The following is a 19,405-nucleotide window of genomic DNA, read 5'->3' on the forward strand; positions in this document are numbered from 1 at the left end:
TTGTATGAGTTTTCCATAGCACCAACTGAAGAAATATATTTCCAAGAATTGATTTTATTTTTTGGGTCAGGACTGCAGGGATAAAATCAGGTCTAGAGTTTCCACGTGGATGAATTCGGAAGTGAACAGATTCAAAGCTGCAGTCCAGGGATGTCTCACCCTACACCATACTGTTTTCCTTTTAAATTGAATCACTTTTTCTGGGCTTTGGGAGTTAAGAGAACACTTCCAAAGAACTGATTTTGTATGGAAGCAGAATGCCTGGGCACTGCTGCTTTTCATCTAAAGAAAGGTCCTATATTCTCACTGTCTTGGTGGGATAAATTTCTGATAAAAGGGCATACAGACCATTGCTACTTGACGTGTGATCGGTGGACCAGCAGAAACAACCTCAGCTAGGAACTTGTTAGAAATGCAGAATCTCAGGCACCACCTCAGACCTACCAGATCAGAATCTGCATTTCAACAAGCTCTTCAGGTGATTTATGTTAAGACTAAAAGGTGAAAAGAACATGCATTTTTTCTCAGAATCTACTTTTTAAAAACATAGAATTCTTTGTTACTCTGCCATAATATTTAAACTTATCCATGGGCATATTAGTCATTTATGGACTGAAAATTAATCATTTTATTTTGTTTTAAAATTAAGACCTGCAGTGGAGTGCCAAGGTGACGAACAAGGTACATTTTACAGACAAAAAGTAGGTTACACACCCAGCTCATGGCAGAACACGCATTTTTCATTCCCCCTTGCCAGAGCTGATAATTACTTACACTGAACTATCTACCCTTCCTCTTTTTTATTAATAACAACATTTGTAAGTTTAATTTGAAATAGCAAAGTTACCTGTCATGCTTTTGTACAGGATTTATAAACTTTCACTATTTTCTGTCTCTTTAGCCAATTTAGGAGAACATTTACACTTTATTACACGACTCCTCCCTGGTGATTAACATCTGGAATGGGCAGATGAAACTCCACCCGCAGTCTCACCCTTCCTTGCTCCAGCTCTTACTCGGAGCCCTACTCTCTAACCTTTAACCAGGGCAATAAAAGATTGCTACTGCCCCCTGCCGGCCCATTGTATTTTTCCTCCTCTACAAATCAGTGACTTGAAGAGGATGCCCAAGGATTTTGAGCCGCTGAAGAAAGCTCAGAGAAGGGGCTTTCCCTAGTAAAGAAGTAGAGAGATCCTTTGGGAACCGGCAGCTAAAATCAAACGAAAACACTCAAGGGGCGAGGAAGGTATAAAGGGCTTCTAAATTAAATTATCGATCCTCATGAACCATTTTCTGCATATGGGCTTCTCTATGCCCATGAAATGTCCCCTCCTCTTCAGCACAGGATTCCTCTTTTGCCTCTAGCTTTCACTGATAACGAGTAGACTACCCACTCCCCTATTATCATTTCAGTACTCTAGATCCTGTTCTCTGCTTCGCCCAATTTTCTTTTCCCACGCCTAGACCTTATTCCCTTCTCTTTTCTGCTTCAAACTCCCGTCCCGCCCACCCACCGACAGACTCGCATTTCCAGGAGCTCAGACCCTAGCCTTCTTCACCCTCTCCATCTACCCTGACCTCTGCTCTTCCCTGGTCATCACCGCACCCCTTCAGCACCCCTTCGCGCGGAACGGCCAGTCACCCTTTGCCTTGGAATAGCAGGCATGTCCCCTCTGGAATGCCTCTCCCCGACCCCCGCCCCAAGCGACTGAAAAAGGAAACATGCGCACTTCAGAGCTAGGAGCTGTCCGAGTGCTGAAATTTATAGGCTCGGTAAGATCACGTCTCCGTCTTTCTGTAGCCCTCATTCCAGCACAGGATTTCAGCAATTTTGCCCTCTTCTTCCTACCCACTCCAGCACGCAGAGTCCTTTCTTCTCCCTCATTTACAACTTCTTTTAAAAAGAGAACATTTTCTAGAGAAAAGGGATTTGCTAAATAGAAAGGACATAAAACAAAAGCTACAGCAACCCGACTTCCAGCATGGCATTGTCACCAGCCCCCTTTGCATGGTGATGCGATTAAGGTAGCAGCATTTTTATTATTCAGGAAAAGCAGCTGGGGGATCCATCAGTTCTAAGGCTTTGTCTTTCCTAGGTTAACTGATGGTCCTAAGCCCCCGTTTGACCTGACCATGATGCCCAGTACTGGCACTTTTTGTTTTTTCTCAGCAAACTGTACAAACCCAAATCTCTTTTTGATTTTCAAGGAAACTAGATTCCTGCCAGATTTTGAGTCTGGACAATAAATAGATACTTTGTCCTAGCTTCTTTCTGGAATCATTTCGGGAATATTTTCCACAAGCATCACAGATACAGGAATGAACCGGCAGCTAGTGAACATTTTGACAGCCTTGTTTGCATTTTTCTTAGAGACAAACCACTTCAGGTAGGTGAAACGACTTTGCATGCTGATATTTTCCACATGAAAACTGTTTGAAAGAGAACGTGTCATGCAATTTTTATCTATTTCTCTGTGCCCCGGACCACATTATGTTAATTTTATAAAGGAGAGTTAGAGTTCTTTTGTTCTTTTAAAAAGCTTAATTATGGTGGGAAGGTGGTAAATTTTCACAAAGGCAAGTTTTATGATGCATAACCCCACTCTGTGCATTTCAACGTATTTTCACAGCCAATGTGATATTAAGATACTCTGATGAGTTGCATGCTCTTTACATTTCTAAATAATGGTGATTTTTTTTTCTTTTTTGCTTTCAAATTCTTCTGGAAGTCATTTAAAGGGATTATTGAATGCAGTGCTTTCCATATGGTGGAAGTGATTGAATTAATTTGCCAGAAGCATGCTCATTTTATGTAAAATATAAAAGAACCCAGATTCTTAGCTAACTTGGGACTTCTATTGTATTTCAGCAACTAGATGCATGCTATGAGAACTACAATTCAGGAAATTTCTTGAAATATCAAAAACATTTAAAATCTCATTTTACCACTGTAGCCTACTGTTCAATATATTTGGAAATGTATTGCCTATCAAAACTGAATTAATATGACATCTTTGTATTCATGCATGCATGAGAAATGGACTATGCATAATTTTAAAAAGTGAGAAATCATTATTTGCATGCTTGCATTTTCTATTTAATTTACAAATCGTCTAATCAATTGATACCTCAAAATACCAGATTATTACCAGTAAGTGAAATAGCCATCCTAATGGCTAAGAGGTTCTAAGACAAGATAGAGATAAGAGATGTTCATACAACAAAGTGTAGGACTCTTCATTTAATTTTCACCAAATTTTATGGTATTTTTTCACAGAACCAAGAAAAATGGAACATATAGCAATAATGCTATGAGTACTGGGAAAACCCACTATGTTCCTTTCAGGTTCACACCTCCTACTATGATTAAGAAAAATTGTAGGCTGGGTTTTATTAGAATCATCATCATCATCATCTTCATCACCATCACCATCACCATTATAATCAAATAATACTTGATTAATCAGATGAATCTGCATATGGGAATGTGAGTATTTCTAGGTGATTCTATCAATTTTTAACTCTTACCAAATGTTTATATCATCTCTGTACTTATATTTAATATTACTTCTTTGAAAAACCGGCAAGAATGTGGTATTTTCCTAGTGATAAGAATTAACAATATTATTTGTTAAAATACTGAAAAGAAAGCTTGTAAAATATATACTTTATGGAAGAAATCAACATTCAGTCAACCACTATGTATTGTCAAAGAATTCATTTCGCTACAAACCATATATGCTCTTTTTATAAGCCTTTTAAGGAAAATGAAAGTCTGAGAAATTTTCCAATTACCATTTAGTGTTTTTGATAATGCAAAAGACAGAATGCTTTAGAAGTTCTTTTTCATGAATACTTTACTAGAGAGTCAACAATTTAAATGCTAATATATAAATAACAACTGATAAAATAATAAAGTACAGACATGCTCATTGTTGACCTATTTTAAAATGAAGTTAAATTTCCAAGTGAAGATTTTCTTTTAGAAAACACATTGGAAATTATTAATAGCTGAAAGCTGGAATAGAATCTAGCAGGTGACAAAATAAGCAATGGGATACTTAGTTCATGATTTACTTTGTTCTGCCCATCTTATTATATATTTTTTATAAAAAGTAGAGGACATATTAAGGGCCGAAATGCTGGAAGAATGTTTTAGAAGTCATGGGGAAATAACTTAAGACAATCACATAAATTTTAGAAATTATCTTCATTTTTTTGATGACACTAGAAAGAAACAGCTTTATATATCCGTAAAACCTACAACTTAAAGCTATGCATGTTGCATCATCTTAAACATCTTATGGCAAAGTTTGGTAACTTAGGAGATATGACTCAGGATTTATACCTTTCATCACTTAAAGTTAACTCTAGACCATGTACAAGTTAGGAAGTTGACCAAAGAGTTTATAATTTTCCTTTTCTTCTTCTTAACGTATCAAATATATTTACAAAACATGATGTCAAACATTCTGTGAGCATTAGTTCTCAGGTGATAAGAATGGAATTGTTGCTAAAAGAGTTAATGATGTGTTTAGGGCAGCTTTCTGCAAAGACCATGACTCCAGGTCTGGAAAACAACCTTCGCAGACCCTATCTCCTTCAGATTTCTTGGACAAATTAATGGGAAGGACATCAGGATATGACGCAAGAATCAGGCCAAATTTTAAAGGTAGGTTTCACTGAAACTTACGTTAATTAAGCCTGTGGGAAATCTAGTTGTTTGAATACTCTGAAAAAAAATTTTCAGGGCTTTTTATTATAAAATGAAAACAACAAGCATAGTATTCATTTCATTTTGGCATTCTTTTGAACTAGTTGATTTAGTAGCTTAAATTTTCCATGTTGCTTGCCACTTTCAAAAACTTTCCTCATTTGTGTTATGTTCCACAAAGAAAACTAAGGTCAGAGATTATTGCCACATTTCCTATGTTATCTTAGGTGGGAGTGGGACTGGAAATGAATACAAGAACAAATGATGGACTTGATTTGTATGAATCGTTACACCAAAATCTTTGGTTTGGGTTTTAAATACGTACTCCCAAAATGAAGTTTACATCTCAATATATAACATGCCATTTGATACACTTTCAGGCCACTCTCATTTTTAAACCTTGTGAGAAAAGGCTCTAACTGAATATATTACAAAGTTTTGGTTTCCTCTTGTTTAAACATTCTAATTCTTTATTTGAAATTATTTATCTGAAGTTAACAAAGAAGATCACAGAATTGTAAAGTGTGTATGTCAAAGATGGTGGATACTTTCTTTGTTCAATTAGAAACAAACCAAAAAGTTTGGTGTTTTTGTATGTTTAACATCACAAAAATGTAATTAATATAAATTACTTTTTAGAAATTACCTTTTATCTATTTGATTTATTTTTACTCTGAATCAGAAAAATACTGAAATAAGAAAGAACCAATTAATTATTAATTGAATTGTTTTTGATGTTTTAATTTTTGGATACATATTTTAAATAAATGCATTTTATCTTGTAATTTAACTTAAAATAATGCATTGTGAAGTGCTTATATTTTATAAAAGGATAAATCTATAATATTCTAGGTATTATGTCATAATTCATGCATCGCTTTGGTTTTGCTTATTAGCTATTTAATTGGATTGCTTTCCTTGAGGTTTGCTTAATTTTTATTATTGGCAAATATGAGCATGAAAACTAAATTCAAAATTCCTTTCTTCTTTAAATGCTGCACCTCTGAATATACCCAGCTAAGGGCACATTTCATAAAGAAACATGTCAGAATTTTGACCAAACAGATGTTTTTGACTTATAGAGTATTTCCAAAAGAGACAACAGAACTTAGTTCAAAAGCTTGATTTTGCTGAAAACATTTTTCATGTTCGCCCAATTTCATATTAATTTTGTGGTCATTAGAAGTCAATATTTGAAATAAAATCCTATGAGTAAGTGTTCGAGAGTCAGCTTTTTCAATGGGCCTGCTCACTTGTACATTTATTCACTGAGCCATTCAATAACTTTTGAGTCTGAACTACATGCAGGATACTAACTACTGCATGCTTTGAAAACTTGAGAGTTGAAACAGGTTTGGATGCTACCATCAAAAATTTCAGTGGAGAGACTAGATGTTACATGAATACTTATACAATAAAATACTACAGGATTCCAACAAAAGTAGAGATGCTTTCCTATTAAGCTATTCACGGAAAGCTTCATAGAGAAGGACCAGAGATGGAAAACTGTTTCAAGTTTATGAGCATCTTGTTTAATAGCAGCTATTATTCATTATTTTCTAGAAATAATTTTTTAAAAGGGAAGAAAAGTGCAAAGAGTAATAAAACAAACACCCATGTTGCCAATGCTACTTTAAGTGACCACATAGAATGAGCAATAATTTCCACACACAGCTTTTTTTTCTGGTTCTTCTGGGGATGTCACCCTTTGGAAATAACATTTCTCATGATTCTAAAGAATAAATAAATGAGGAGAATATCAAGCATAGCAAAGCATGGCCATGTTTTTGAGATCTGTCCTAAAGACCTGAGTACAGGATGTTTTAAAGACTTATAAAAGGGAAATGGGTGAATATAATTTAAGACTCTAACATTAATGAACTTTACTGACTTTTGTCTCCCTCTTCCCTTAACTCTCCAATTCAATGAACCCTGATATTCTTTCATAACTTTTACTTACATGGACCATTTATATCAGATCAATTACCTAACAGCTCTCACAATTCTCTTTACTGTGAGGATCTTGGCTTTTCCTAGATGTAAAACATTCCCCATTATTTTAGACTAAAATGATTTTTCCTCCTTGGTGTTCCCATGAAACTTTATATGTCTAATACAGTTCTTTTGCATATTTATGTTTTATCAACTCACCCCCGCACCGCATCTGAGAGGGCAGGGAGGTACCTTATTTATATATATATATAATATTATATATATAGTTTATATATATAATATTATATATAGTTTCAGGTGTACAGCATACTGATTCAGGGTTTTTGTTTTTTGCAGATTATATTCCATTAGAGGTTACTACGAGATATTGGGAAGGGGTGGGAAATTTTGAGGGACGAACCAGTGGTCGTAGTGGCTAGCAAAGATGATTTTAGCTGAGCTGAGGAGAAAGAAATAAAAGAAAGAGATAATAGGGAACTTGTAACAGCAAAGAGGCTAGGAAGACTATAGTACTTACTGCAGTTGATTAGCAATGTATCAATGAGAAATTTTATAGAGTAGGTAGAAATGAAAGGTGATTAGGAAATGTGATTGTATCTGGAATAGTGATAGGCTCCCTGTAAATGCCAAAAACCAAACTGACTATGATAACGATAAACATGGTGATGATGATGACAATGATATTGAAAACAACAATAATGGTGATTAATAAGAAGACAAAAGGGCAAAATTTGACCACAAGAATATAAGCAAGAGCCAAATATGGGCTGCTGAGATAAAGGCTATGGCTTTTCTAGAAGTCTTATTAAATATTAGCACATTTCTCTGTTTTCCTTGCTGCCGTGCATTGGCAAGGGAAAAGAAATGTATATGCACAATTTTTCTTATTGGAAGGAATTTTTCCTGCATCCTTTCAAGTCAGTAAAATATTTCATGTCTATTCCATATCCCTGATGGGCTCTGAAAAATGTCATAATGGGCATATATACAAGAAGGAAGATGGATGTAAGCTAGAAAAGGGAACCAGAAGTGATTCAGACTTAGACTCTGTAATTGAGAGTCATTCTTAGAAACTATAGGGAAAAAATAGCTTTTCTGATGTGCTGAAGCACAAGTGTATAAACAAAGTCATGAGTCAGAGTTGCCAATTGCATTCCATCTATGAGAGCCATAGAGACTTGGGTCAGACCCCGTCAAAACATAAATTTTCAAAATCCTCAGTTCAGATAAAAACACAAGCTATGTCCATTCACAATTACCTGTTTCTGAAACCATGGTAAATGTTGATTCTATGTCAACAGAGGAGCCTCCTTCCCCACTTGGGTGATTTGTCTCGTTGTCAGTTGATTCATCATGGTGTTATTCCATCATCCTATCAGATATTCCTTTGTCAGTATTATTGTATCTTGAAAATGCCACTTTAAACATTAAGCTTTTAAAGAAGCCAAATGAAATGCTCAAACCTGGGCAAAATGCATTAGTTCTGATTCTCTCTCTTTGAAACAAAGCCTTTATCTATTTTAATGAAATTTTCTTTGAAAAGAAAATTAACTTAGAGTTATATCTTAAGTTTCATCCCAATGTGAATAAATACATTTCACCAGAACATTCATTTTGGGATAGGATCTGGAATAGATAATGCCAGGAGATAATTATTCCCTCCACTTCTTTGTGCAGGCCATGCACACTAATCTTTTTTCCATATCCGGAGACCTAAATTTTAAAGTGTGATGTGCGATATTAAAACCTACATTTGCATGCAGTATGGTTTCCTTTATTTTCCAAGGAGTTATCAGCTCGAAAGGTGTTTCAGATATAAGTAAGAAACAGATCCACTTCCAAAAAACTAGAGGTCTTCATGTTTCTCCCCTTGGAAAGTTTCTTGTCTGTAGCCAAGTGGAGCTCAAGCTCATGTGTTGTGCTTACCAATCCCTGGAGGGGTGACTTGAGCACAAATGTCCAGCAGAGACACTTGGAAAGAGTGATTCTCTCAGTTGGTGATAATGTAGCCCTAGTGTGATCATTTCTTTGATCACTCTGGCAGATGCGGGCATCAGATAATACCATGGGTTCTGAGAAAAAGAACAGAATGCTTACAAGTCTCAGAAGTTTTTTTTTTTTTTTTTTGCATAAGTATTTGACTTGAGTGCAGAAAGTAGTGGAAACCTTCAGGCACCTGAAAGGGTACAGTCATTTTATATAGAATAAGACAATAGGAGATAAAAGGGGGGAAATGATTATTGAAAGGAAAAGCTGGGTGTATCAAAGAGAAATTTATATATGACAGTTTTGTTCAGGGATGATGTTGATGAAGATTTTTGAATATCCAAAATCCACTGGCTGTGTCACAATTTATTTTAGCTTTTGTGTGCTGTATGTATACCAACCAACACATTTGTATATACTAGGCTGCTACGATGGGCCTGCAAGTTGCTTGTCAGGGATTTGAGGTAACATCAAGAAGGAGGCATCTACAGCATTCTAACACACTCTGATAAAGTCTATTCCAAAGGATAAGTTCATTTATTGGAGTACGTCTTCCATTCCATGGTGACAGAGTAGTACAGTGGGAGGGGCCTTGGACTTGGATCCAGAAAACCCAGGTTCATGTCCTGGTTCAGCCACTTTGGAGAAAAGATGTCTCCACCTCTCCATGACTCAGGTTTTCTTCTGACTTTGCCCACCTCATTTGGGTTGTTCTGAGCATCAAATGAGATCATACATCTGAATGATTTGTTTCCAACTATTAAAATTATTACAAATAATTTGAATTATTATTACTAGTCTTCTATTTCTCTTTGATAACTGACACTGACTATGAATTCTCAAAGCTTAGGCTTCACGGTGATTGGGTCCTTAAAGTTGTTTGAATTTTTTTTAATGGAAAAAAACGAGTCAAAGAAGTTCTAGCATTTTAGAGTCCTACCACAGTAACCAGGATGTAGATGTCACATGTCTCAGCAGGTTCTCCTTTATTAGTCTGGTGGGAAGATTTCCAACCTGAAAGGGCTATTTCATATTCCTAAATATGAGACAAAAAGGGAGCCATTTGTGGGAAGGAATTATCTTTATCCATTCAAATCTTATCCCTGATTATTTTCTTAGACTCATTTTTTAAATGAACCAAGTAAAAGACATAGAACCAATTTCGCTTGGTCCTAGAAAGGGCTCTAAATTTAATGGAAGATATATGACTGTCATTTCTGATGTATTTTCTTGTCCAGTTACTGCAGTTGCAAGGGTCACTGCACAAACGTGAATTGATTTTCTATTTTAGAATAAGTATTTTAAGGAGAACATTTAGTCTCTACAACATGGCAGGTTAAGAGCACTGGAAATGGAAGCCCATAATTTAGTTTTTGAGAATGTATTGTTCCTTGGTTGATTCTGGGTGATTTCATATCCTTAATTTTCATTATGAAAAGAGCCTAAACTTTTTATCCTGATCTCTATAGTGCTTTCTGTTACTCCCCATGCTGAAGAACAATTCAGTCCATTTTGCTGATAATCTGAGACTTCATTTAAAAAAATAATGGCATATACATCAGGGTATCTCGGCACTTAGAGAGTGGACATTATAATGCGTCCAGTTGGCACTATCAGACTTAGAGAAAAAATAGTTATTAGCTTGTTCTTGGTGGTGTTGGGTATTTTTCTTGGTGTGTTGGATCAGACACGTTTGGAACAGGGTCTTAAAAATGAAAATATAGTTGATTAAGCCTCATAATAAGGTCTTTGGAAGCATTCTGTGTTCTCCTTGGAGTTAACACCTAAGAGGCTGTCTCGACTGTGGGATGCAGCACATTCCTCATTGACTTCTTTCTTGAGAGGGCTACTCTGAACACTTGTGACTGATTGCAGACACTTTTAGCCATGTGAAGCCCATTGAAGGAAGGACATGAGCAAAAGGAATAGGTCTCTAACTGGTATTCTTAAGTGTGAAGGACCTGTAAGAATAAAGTCACTAGATTTCCATTATGGAGTCTAGTCTGGCTAGCCAAACAAATGTGGTCATGGGGCAAGTATGAGAGGGAAACTGGACACTCTCTCTGACTCATGCCCTGGCTTATGCACTCACCACTCCTTTAGGAAGTATAATACATGAGTACACCAAACGATGGCTCTGTTTTATTAACATGTCCATCCAAGAGGGAAAAATAAAATCCTGGATCGAGTCAAAATGCGGAAACTCAATAGGCAATTATCATGAATGTTGACTGGATAAGTCTTGTTTTCTATTTCTTCTTTTTTTTCTATCAGGAGGTGGCTCATACTTTCTTGAGGAAAAATAAGCTACACTTGCCCATGCATTGTCAAAGCAATAGAATAAATTTGCAGCAAGGAAGCACATATGTGAGCACAAAAAAATTACATGTAAAGGTTTTCCATCTTTATATTTGAATCTAAACACACAATTCATTTGTTTATTCCTTTAATAAATAAGTAGTGAGCAGTATCTATATGCCAGGCACCATGTTCCTTGCTAAGTATACAGTGGTAAACAGAAATTTAAGCTTTTAAATGTCAGTTCTCACTTCAGTAAAAACTGGAACATAATTTGTAAGTTTAATGCTGTACCATCCAGGATCTTTGCAGGAAAGAAATGACACACTCCAACAGGGTGTGGGAGGGTTTGGAAAAAACCAATCCCTAAAGGGAGAATGTAGTACTCTGGGACTGCCAGCAGTAGACCTGAAGAGGCAAGGGAGGGAGTAGCTGCCAGAACCTAGAGAAAGTGGCTCTACAGAGAGGCCACCTAATGAGATCTATGGAGCAATGGAGTCAATCTGTGCTGGCCTAGCAGGGAGGAAGCTAGGGAATAAATATACTGACCTCACTCTCCTCCTGCATTCCATTTCCTTGCGGGAACCTCTCGTTGGCCAAATCCAGTTCGAAGTCTGAGGGCAAGGGAGCTCAATGATGCAAACCCGGAAGGTCAGCTTCCCAGAGCACAGAGAAGAACAGAAAAGAGGAGAGTCTCTGGGGGGAAATGGAAGATAATCAGCTCAAAGTCAACTTATGCGCAAAGCCACCCTTCAACCTGGTCGAGCAGACAGCTCCCAAACGGATAATCCGTTTAGTAAGCCTTCCTTTATCAGTCTTGGGAAAGCAGGGAAGTGAGAACGGGATATCATCTGGATATACTATCCCAATAGATAAATGATACCTCCAAATGCAGAGAAGAGAGAGGAAGATAGTGGAACGTGGTAGTTCTGTTTCCTAAGCAGACAACTGAAAGATGTGCAACCAATGGACAGGGGTGGGGGCGGGGAGGGAGGGTGGGAAGGGAGGAGGGAGAGATCTTCCTGCGGAATATACAAAAATAATTAATATAGCTTCCTTTCTATCTGATTTAATATGTTTATATGTTTGCTAATATTGTTGTGTTTGCCCCACAGTCAATCCCCTCCAGGCTCCCCATGCTGGGATGGGTTGTGGACTTAGAATTGAGCACAAGACTTAATGCCAAGTCTCTTGGGGCAGCATTTCTGAGACACAGTCTTTCCTCTGTGCTCTTCTGTCTATACAGAGCTGAAGTAGAAGTGTTAGAAGAAAAAAGGACTGGGTGGGAGGGTTAGAAGAACATGAAGCCCAGGGGCAGAGTATTGTGCATTTTGAGGAAATGGCAGGTCTAAGGGAGAGTTGCTTGTTTCCCACTCCTTGGTTGGTTTGATTACTGCACCTGAAATACAGCTACTGATCGTGGCAATTCTGCTACTTTAGGAAAACCTCAGAACCACTTAACCACCTAATTTTTCTTTCACTTTTAAAACCCAAGTATACGTAGACGATAATATAATCTATCTTCTTCTGATTTATTTACACTTAAATACTTCAAGATGTTGATTTCTAAGAACCAATTCATGCCCAACAAGGCAGCTGAGATTTCTTTTATCAGGCTTTCTCTTAGAAATAGCATTCTTTGCGCCCCTCTGCCTCAAATGTATTCAGAAAACAAGGGGTCTGTTTATTTAGCTTTGAACCTCCAAGTCTCTGAAAAGTGAAGGATACACACATTTGGCAAACCACACTGTAACAACTCCAGTTAGATGATACAATTCAGGATAATTTATACATATATTGTAGTGCTCAAAATGGATTTCTCATATTCTACTTTTTCCTTTGAATTAATTGTGTCTTTCATACTTGAACGTTGTATAGAGTACGCCAAGTCAAAGGACTTAGGATTTAATGCTAAACTAAACCGGCAACCAACCAGATGTGTTTCTCAAACCACGCTTTTCGGAATACCTGCTTTAGAGCCTGAGTCCTGTTAAAAAGACACATATCTGGGCCCCGCATTTCTCCAGCTCTACCTCTCCAGAAACACTGAATGATGGGATCTGAAAATACTGACTTTAACGATTTCATTACTCCCTATAGTTTAAGAACTACAGCACTAGAATGAGAAGTTTTTGCTCCTGTAGCTGAAGAATAATATCTTCCTTATAGTATTTTTCCCAAGATACTGTGGGCCAGCATTGTCCTACCAAATAAAGGGCGGGGGGAGATCCTACAAGAAAAAAGAAATCTAAACTGAGACTCATGAGGCCTTGTTTTAACTACACTTTTGCCAGCTGTGACCTAGAGCATGCCACCTAACCTCTCTGGGATTAATTCTTGTCATCTCCAAAATAAAGGACTTGGACCAAGATGTCTAGGTCCAACTTTGATAGTCCCTAGTCTTTATAGTCTAACATCTTTGAGTATGTCCTTTTGTAAATTATTGATTCACCCACAGAAGAGCTTGGATGCATCCAATCTTCCTAGAGAATTGGTCTCTGAGAAATTATTAATTCTATCCAGAATTCTTAGCAGTTGCTGATATCTTATTTTGACTCCCAATATTTCAAGGATGATCATTATTCTCTGGAAGACTCTGGAAACTTATGAGAGGATTACTGAAGAAATCAGCCATTCACAATTTTTGTCTTGTTTTTGAAAGGTTCGGAGGTAGCAAATTCATGTACAGAGGCTGCTTCTAGGAAAAGTAGCTACCATGTTTCTTTAGTTCAGCATCTGGCCAAAGATGTTTCTTGAAACGCTAGTCCCATGAGATGTTCTCAGATATAAGGTTTAAAATGTGAAATAAGAATGGAAATTCTGCAAAACAGCCTCCAAGAGACTCCCAATATTCATTAGCATATTAAAATGTTTTGAGAAAACCTGCAGTAAAAATATACAAATAAATAGATATTTTTAAAACTTCTTTTACCCAGGGGCTTATCCTCTACTTATTAGATCATAGATTCCATAAATGAGTAACATTCTGGGGAACTGGTGTTTCATGGGATACACTTTGGAAAATGTGGTCTTGGTAAAATCCATAAATCTAAAAAAATTTTTTTGCCATGAAAATAGGTGATGATGATGGGAAACCTACATACACATAAAATACGATGATCTGCTAGAAAGATAACATTCCTAAGAGTGGGAAGGCCCCAGCATTCAGTAAATGTGGCTTTCATTTTGATACATGGTCAACATTAGCATTCTGATGCCACAAGAGAATTACTCTACAAGTTAGATTATTATTGCAGGCTATTTATCTCCTGCTTCATTTACATGAATAAATAAGCAAACAGTGGCATTTTGAAAAAACATTGAAGACAAAAGAAAAAACATGTCAGTACAGCAAAATAGTTTGATCTGATAATCACCTTCTGTTTTAGTCTTTATGATTCTTGAATGCTGAGTGACAAATACACACTTAAACAAGTGACCTTTAACCCTGAACTAAAGACATTTTTTAGCAGAATATGACAAAGTTGCATGCCTGTATGGAAAATTTCCTTTTGGATTGCCATTCTCTTTCGGGCAGTTTTCCAAGATGGATAAATCTCGTACAATTTCCATTCAACTGTTTGTTGAGAATTTTTTCCCCATCACTTCCTTGAAATTTTAAAAAATTTGAATCCATACTAAAAAAAACTTCATTTGATAATAGAAAGTATGCAATATTTACCTCAAATAACGTGTGTAGATTTAAGGTTAAGGTCTTCACTTATTAGTGCTTTTTTAATAAATTTATTTTATTTATTTATTTTTGGCTGCGTTTGGTCTTCATTGCTGCACGTGGGCTTTCTCTAGTTGCATCGAGCGGGGGCTACTCTTCGTTGCGGTGCACGGACTTCTCACTGCAGTGGCTTCTCTTGCTGTGGAGCAAGGGCTCTAGGTGCACGGGCTTCAGTAGTTGTGGCACATGGGCTCAGTAGTTGTGGCTCACAGGCTCTAGAGCGCAGGCTCAGTAGTTGTGGCGCACAGGCTTAGTTGCTCCGCGGCATGTGGGATCTTCCCAGACCAGGGCTCGAACCCGTGTCCCCTGCATTGGCAGGTGGATTCTTAACCACTGTGCCACCAGGGAACTCCCCACTTATTAGTATTAAAATATATTCTAAGTGGGTCTGCTCAAAATTGATGTTTCATATAGTTAGATATATAAATTCCCAGGAAAAACTATTGAAAATAGTTTTCAATGAAGACGGATGCAGAAAGAGAAATGTCTTTGAAATATCACTAAATGTCTTGGAAAAAGAGTTATCTATATATAAAACTTGTTTATTACTAGTTCTTCCTTCATACTTTCTCTGAGTTTGTTAAATAAGCAAGTACGATTTTTTTCTTCCTGTTTCTTACTCCAGGGTCTTAGTAAAATATAGAGAACAAAGTAGGGGGTGGGGAAATACTAAAGCTACCTTAGCCTTAATGGCTCCTGATCCACGTCATTTACAGTTGACCCTTGAACAATGCGGGTGTTGGGGCACCGAATCCCAGCAATTGAAAACCCATGTATAACTTTACGACGGGCCCTCTGGTATTCACAGTTCTGCATGGGTGCATTCAACCAAACATGGAGCGGATTGTATAGTACCAGCAGGTATTTACTGAAAAAAATTTGCATGTAAGTGGACCTGTATAGTTCAAACCCACATTGTTCAAGGGTCAACTGTATCTCACACAGTAGATGAAGACACATTGATGATGGAGCCACTACACATTGTGTATCAAACAAGTCCTTTATTTGAAATATTGCTTCAAGGTATCCATGTGATGGCACTGGTATTGCTGATATTCCACTGTACAACCCACAGATAATGGAATACCGATGTTTAAGCTTTTCTGGTAATTGAGGGTTGGCATATACTGGACCTTGAAGAGGAACTGAGTGAAGATTAACTATAAAGAAGTGATTTAGCATGCACACGGTTTGCTTACTCTGTCTTCAGACTTTGTATCATATAGCCTGGGTGCCTGACTCAGATTCCTTGTTATCATTTGCTTCCAGTATCACTGAGGCTTCTGCATTTCTAGGAGGCAGACAGTGGCATCATAGTGGCAGATGGGGAGATGGCTTTGCTGAATCCTTAGTTATAGAAGTCATGGAATATGAATAAGAGGATAACAGTTTCCCCAGCATTTTCTGAGATTTGATTTTAAAATGAAGTATATAGTGTCTTCTCAAAATATAAAAATTTAAGAAGAGATCGTCTCTGTTTGAAAAGAAATGTCACACAGGCCCAATGCCATGCCTTATGAATAGGAAACCCTGGCACCAAATTTTTTTTCAGGAAGATTTTTTATAGATAAAATGCCACTCTGCTTGTTCTCTCTAAAATTTGAGGTCATAGCTTGTTACCAACAAGGTTGCTATGCTATTCAGTATTTATTTTCTCTGGAATACTCCTATTATATTTTCTGGAGTTAGTGACCTCTCTGTGACCAGTGGCATACGTGACCTGACCCTTGCCAGACTAATCCTATATTATCAGACATGTTTTCTCTAGTTCTCCAAAAATAGGAGGAATTACCCACAGTCTGGGATACGTATTCCTTTTATTTCCCCCAAGCACCTACATTTCCAATATTCACATTTGTTTATCGTGCACATATGCCTCATTTAAGCTCATCCTTTATTGAAATCTTCTGAGCAAATATTCCCACTTAAAACTCAGCAGGCGGCTTCCTGTTCCATACATCTCATGATGCCAACCAAGTTTGTAACATGCAGGGCTTTCAGCAAAATGTATAAATTTCTGACTTGGGGCAAATATCCCAAAGCCCATTAAAAAAAGGATTTCCTCAGCAAGAGAATACACTTATCTCAAGGAAAAAATTCCGCATTTCTACTTGTCAACAAGACTCTGCAAATAGCATAATCACAGGCACATTTTTTATTTTCCTCCTACTGGAAACTGGGCTTCTGTGAGCCCCTGGGTGAAAAGTCTGCTATAGTACCCAGTTGCCCCCGCTGAGTTCATTTAAGAGATGTCAGTGTACAATTAACAGCAATATAGCTTGCGCGAAGGAGTCTTTGCAGAACTCAGTAGAAGTGGATGAACATGTGAAGCGTCCATGATTGTTATGAGTACCTTCACCATGGGACCTTTCTCACTCCTCCATACATTGAGAGAGCATAATTATTATATAAGAATCTGGAAGCAGGTGCTAATAATGTGCCATAATAACTGCATATGTAAAGTCCCAAGAAAGCAGGTATCCCCTCAGGGTCTAACTTTCCATATACATGTCAGAATAAATTATCTGCTTCAGTGATGAAGCAAAGCAGTTGAGGGTATTAACAAAAAGTGTCCATCAGTGACATCGTGCAAAATGCCACATAAATTGCAGAATAACGCCTCTGAAAAAAGTTACTGACTTCTGAGGGGGGATGTGGCAGGTGGAAAGAAAGCAAAGAAATATAGAGTGGATAATAAATAGATCCTTCAGGAAAGCTGAGATCAGAAATAAACTCCTATACTTTTTTTTAGAAACTCCATAGTGCAGCTGCTCCGGGTGCCTGATTGGTTATGTCTTTATCTGAATGCACAGGAAAATCAAGCTGAGCTGTCACCCAAGGGAGTGAAGAGCTCGAATACTAGTATCCTTGAATTTCTAGGCCCCTCATGACTCTTGAAACTCTCCTGGGACTTCTCATCACTTCCAGATAAAGTCTATACACCTGTACATGGCTTACTGGGGTTTTCACGGTTAGGTTTTTGACTACATCTGTCTGAGGTTGGGTTTCTGAGAAGCAGATGCTGTGTGGAAGTGATTTATTAAGGATAAGTGAGCAAGGGAGACATAAGAGAGTGATGAAATCAGAGAAGGACGTGGCGGGGAAGCCCAGTAAGGGTGTGATCTCAAGCAAAGTCCAACAGTGGATGAGTTCGACCTGACCCCTCCGGGGAACTCTGGAGTGTAAGATACACCCCAGAGCTGTCTGAATGGAGGCAAGAGAGCTGACTTTTCATACCCCCTCTGTTAGTTATTGGGTAAAGACGGCCCTCAGGGTATGCATGGGGGGCACGGTAGGGAGAGTAAATTCCCACATGCTTCTATCTCTTCTCAGGTGGGTAAAGTGAGCTCTAATAGCTCTGGGACAGTCCTCGGTGAAAAAACACATGTTCTGGCTACTGAAAGCAAAAGCATGGAATTTTGCCATCTGCAGCAACATGGATGGACCTGGAGGGTATTGTGCTAACTGAGATAAGTCAGACAGGGAAAGGCAAATACTGTTTGATATCACTTATATGTGGAATCTAAGAAATACAACAAACTAGGGAATATAACAAAAAAAGAAGCAGACTCACAGACCTAGAGAACAAACCCGTGGTTGCCAGTAGGAGGAGGGAAGTGGGGAGGGGCAATATAGGGGTAGGGGATTAAGAGGTACAAACTACCATATATAAAAGAAATAAGCTACAAGGATATATTGTACAACACGAGGAATACAGCCAGCATTTTATAATAACTATAAACAGAGTATAACCTTTAAAAATTGTGGATCCCTATATTGTACACCTGTAACTTATATAATATTTTACATCAACTATATGTCAATTAAAAAGAAAAAAGCATACTGAGGTGAGAGGCACAAAATGGTAAATGGGATCCAAGGAACTTGAGGGGGGAGCATCAATATCGTCCTCTTCAACATCACCATTCCACATGCCCAGCCATGCCCTCCCACTCTGTTCCAACCTCAGTGCCCTGTTTCCTGTTCTCAAACCTTTTATTCTGGTGCTTTGCACTTTCATTTCCCTTCACCATGCCTTCCTTTTCACCAGCCTAATTCCTACTCATCCTACAGACTTCAGCATCAATACCATTTCCTCTAGAAAGCTTCCCTTACACTACTAAGTCCATCCTCTCCTACATGCTCAGTCTACAGGCTCTCTCGTGACTGGCTGCTCCCCTGTCCCTTTCCCTCCTAGACCAGTTCAAGGAGGCCAGAGATTGGACTTATCTCATTCTTCATTGTACCTCCAACACCTGACAGTAGGTAGAAGCCAATAAACACGTATCAGGTGAATATAAAAATGTATAACACCAATCATTAATCACAGAATCTGTACTAATGCAAAGGTGGGTGTGAGCAATTGAACTAAAATAATAAATTATTATCTAATATTTATGATTCTTTCAAAATGCACAAAGTCTTTTGCCACGTATGATCTCATTTCACTCCTTACACATTTCTCATAATGGAAAACAGCTGTAATTTTGTTTACCATTCTTGTTATTTAGGGGGGAGAAAAAGTTATCTTGTTACCCGACAGGACTTAGACCAACACTAGCTCTCCAGATACATAAAGCCTAAGATGGGGAGGAATGTAGGCCATCATTTAGAGAATGAGGACAATGACACTCTTTCTCGATCTGCAATACTTTATTGAAGGTATCTTTAACATAGATGTCCCCCCTTTTTATTACAGGATGATTCTAATTTATCTTCAA

At 37.7% G+C, this 19,405-nt stretch overlaps 1 protein-coding gene across 3 annotated transcripts in view; it reads left to right on the forward strand.

Moving 5' to 3' along the window:
• Nucleotides 1–2,319: 2,319 nt before the first annotated feature.
• The window catches only part of GLRA2 (glycine receptor alpha 2), a 177,762-nt gene continuing 160,676 nt past the window's right edge, over nt 2,320–19,405 (forward strand). For 2 of the 3 annotated variants that reach the window (XM_061178589.1, XM_061178588.1), the window contains exons 1-2: nt 2,320–2,387; nt 4,539–4,672. In XM_061178589.1, coding sequence (XP_061034572.1) covers nt 2,320–2,387; nt 4,539–4,672 — 202 coding nt within the window. Of the gene's footprint in view, nt 2,388–3,467; nt 3,488–4,538; nt 4,673–19,405 lie in introns of those variants that run through there. The other variant, XM_061178591.1, reaches the window with a different exon arrangement.

The sequence above is a fragment of the Eubalaena glacialis genome, chromosome X (assembly GCF_028564815.1).
Source record: "Eubalaena glacialis isolate mEubGla1 chromosome X, mEubGla1.1.hap2.+ XY, whole genome shotgun sequence".
NCBI classification, from domain to species: domain Eukaryota; kingdom Metazoa; phylum Chordata; class Mammalia; order Artiodactyla; family Balaenidae; genus Eubalaena; species Eubalaena glacialis.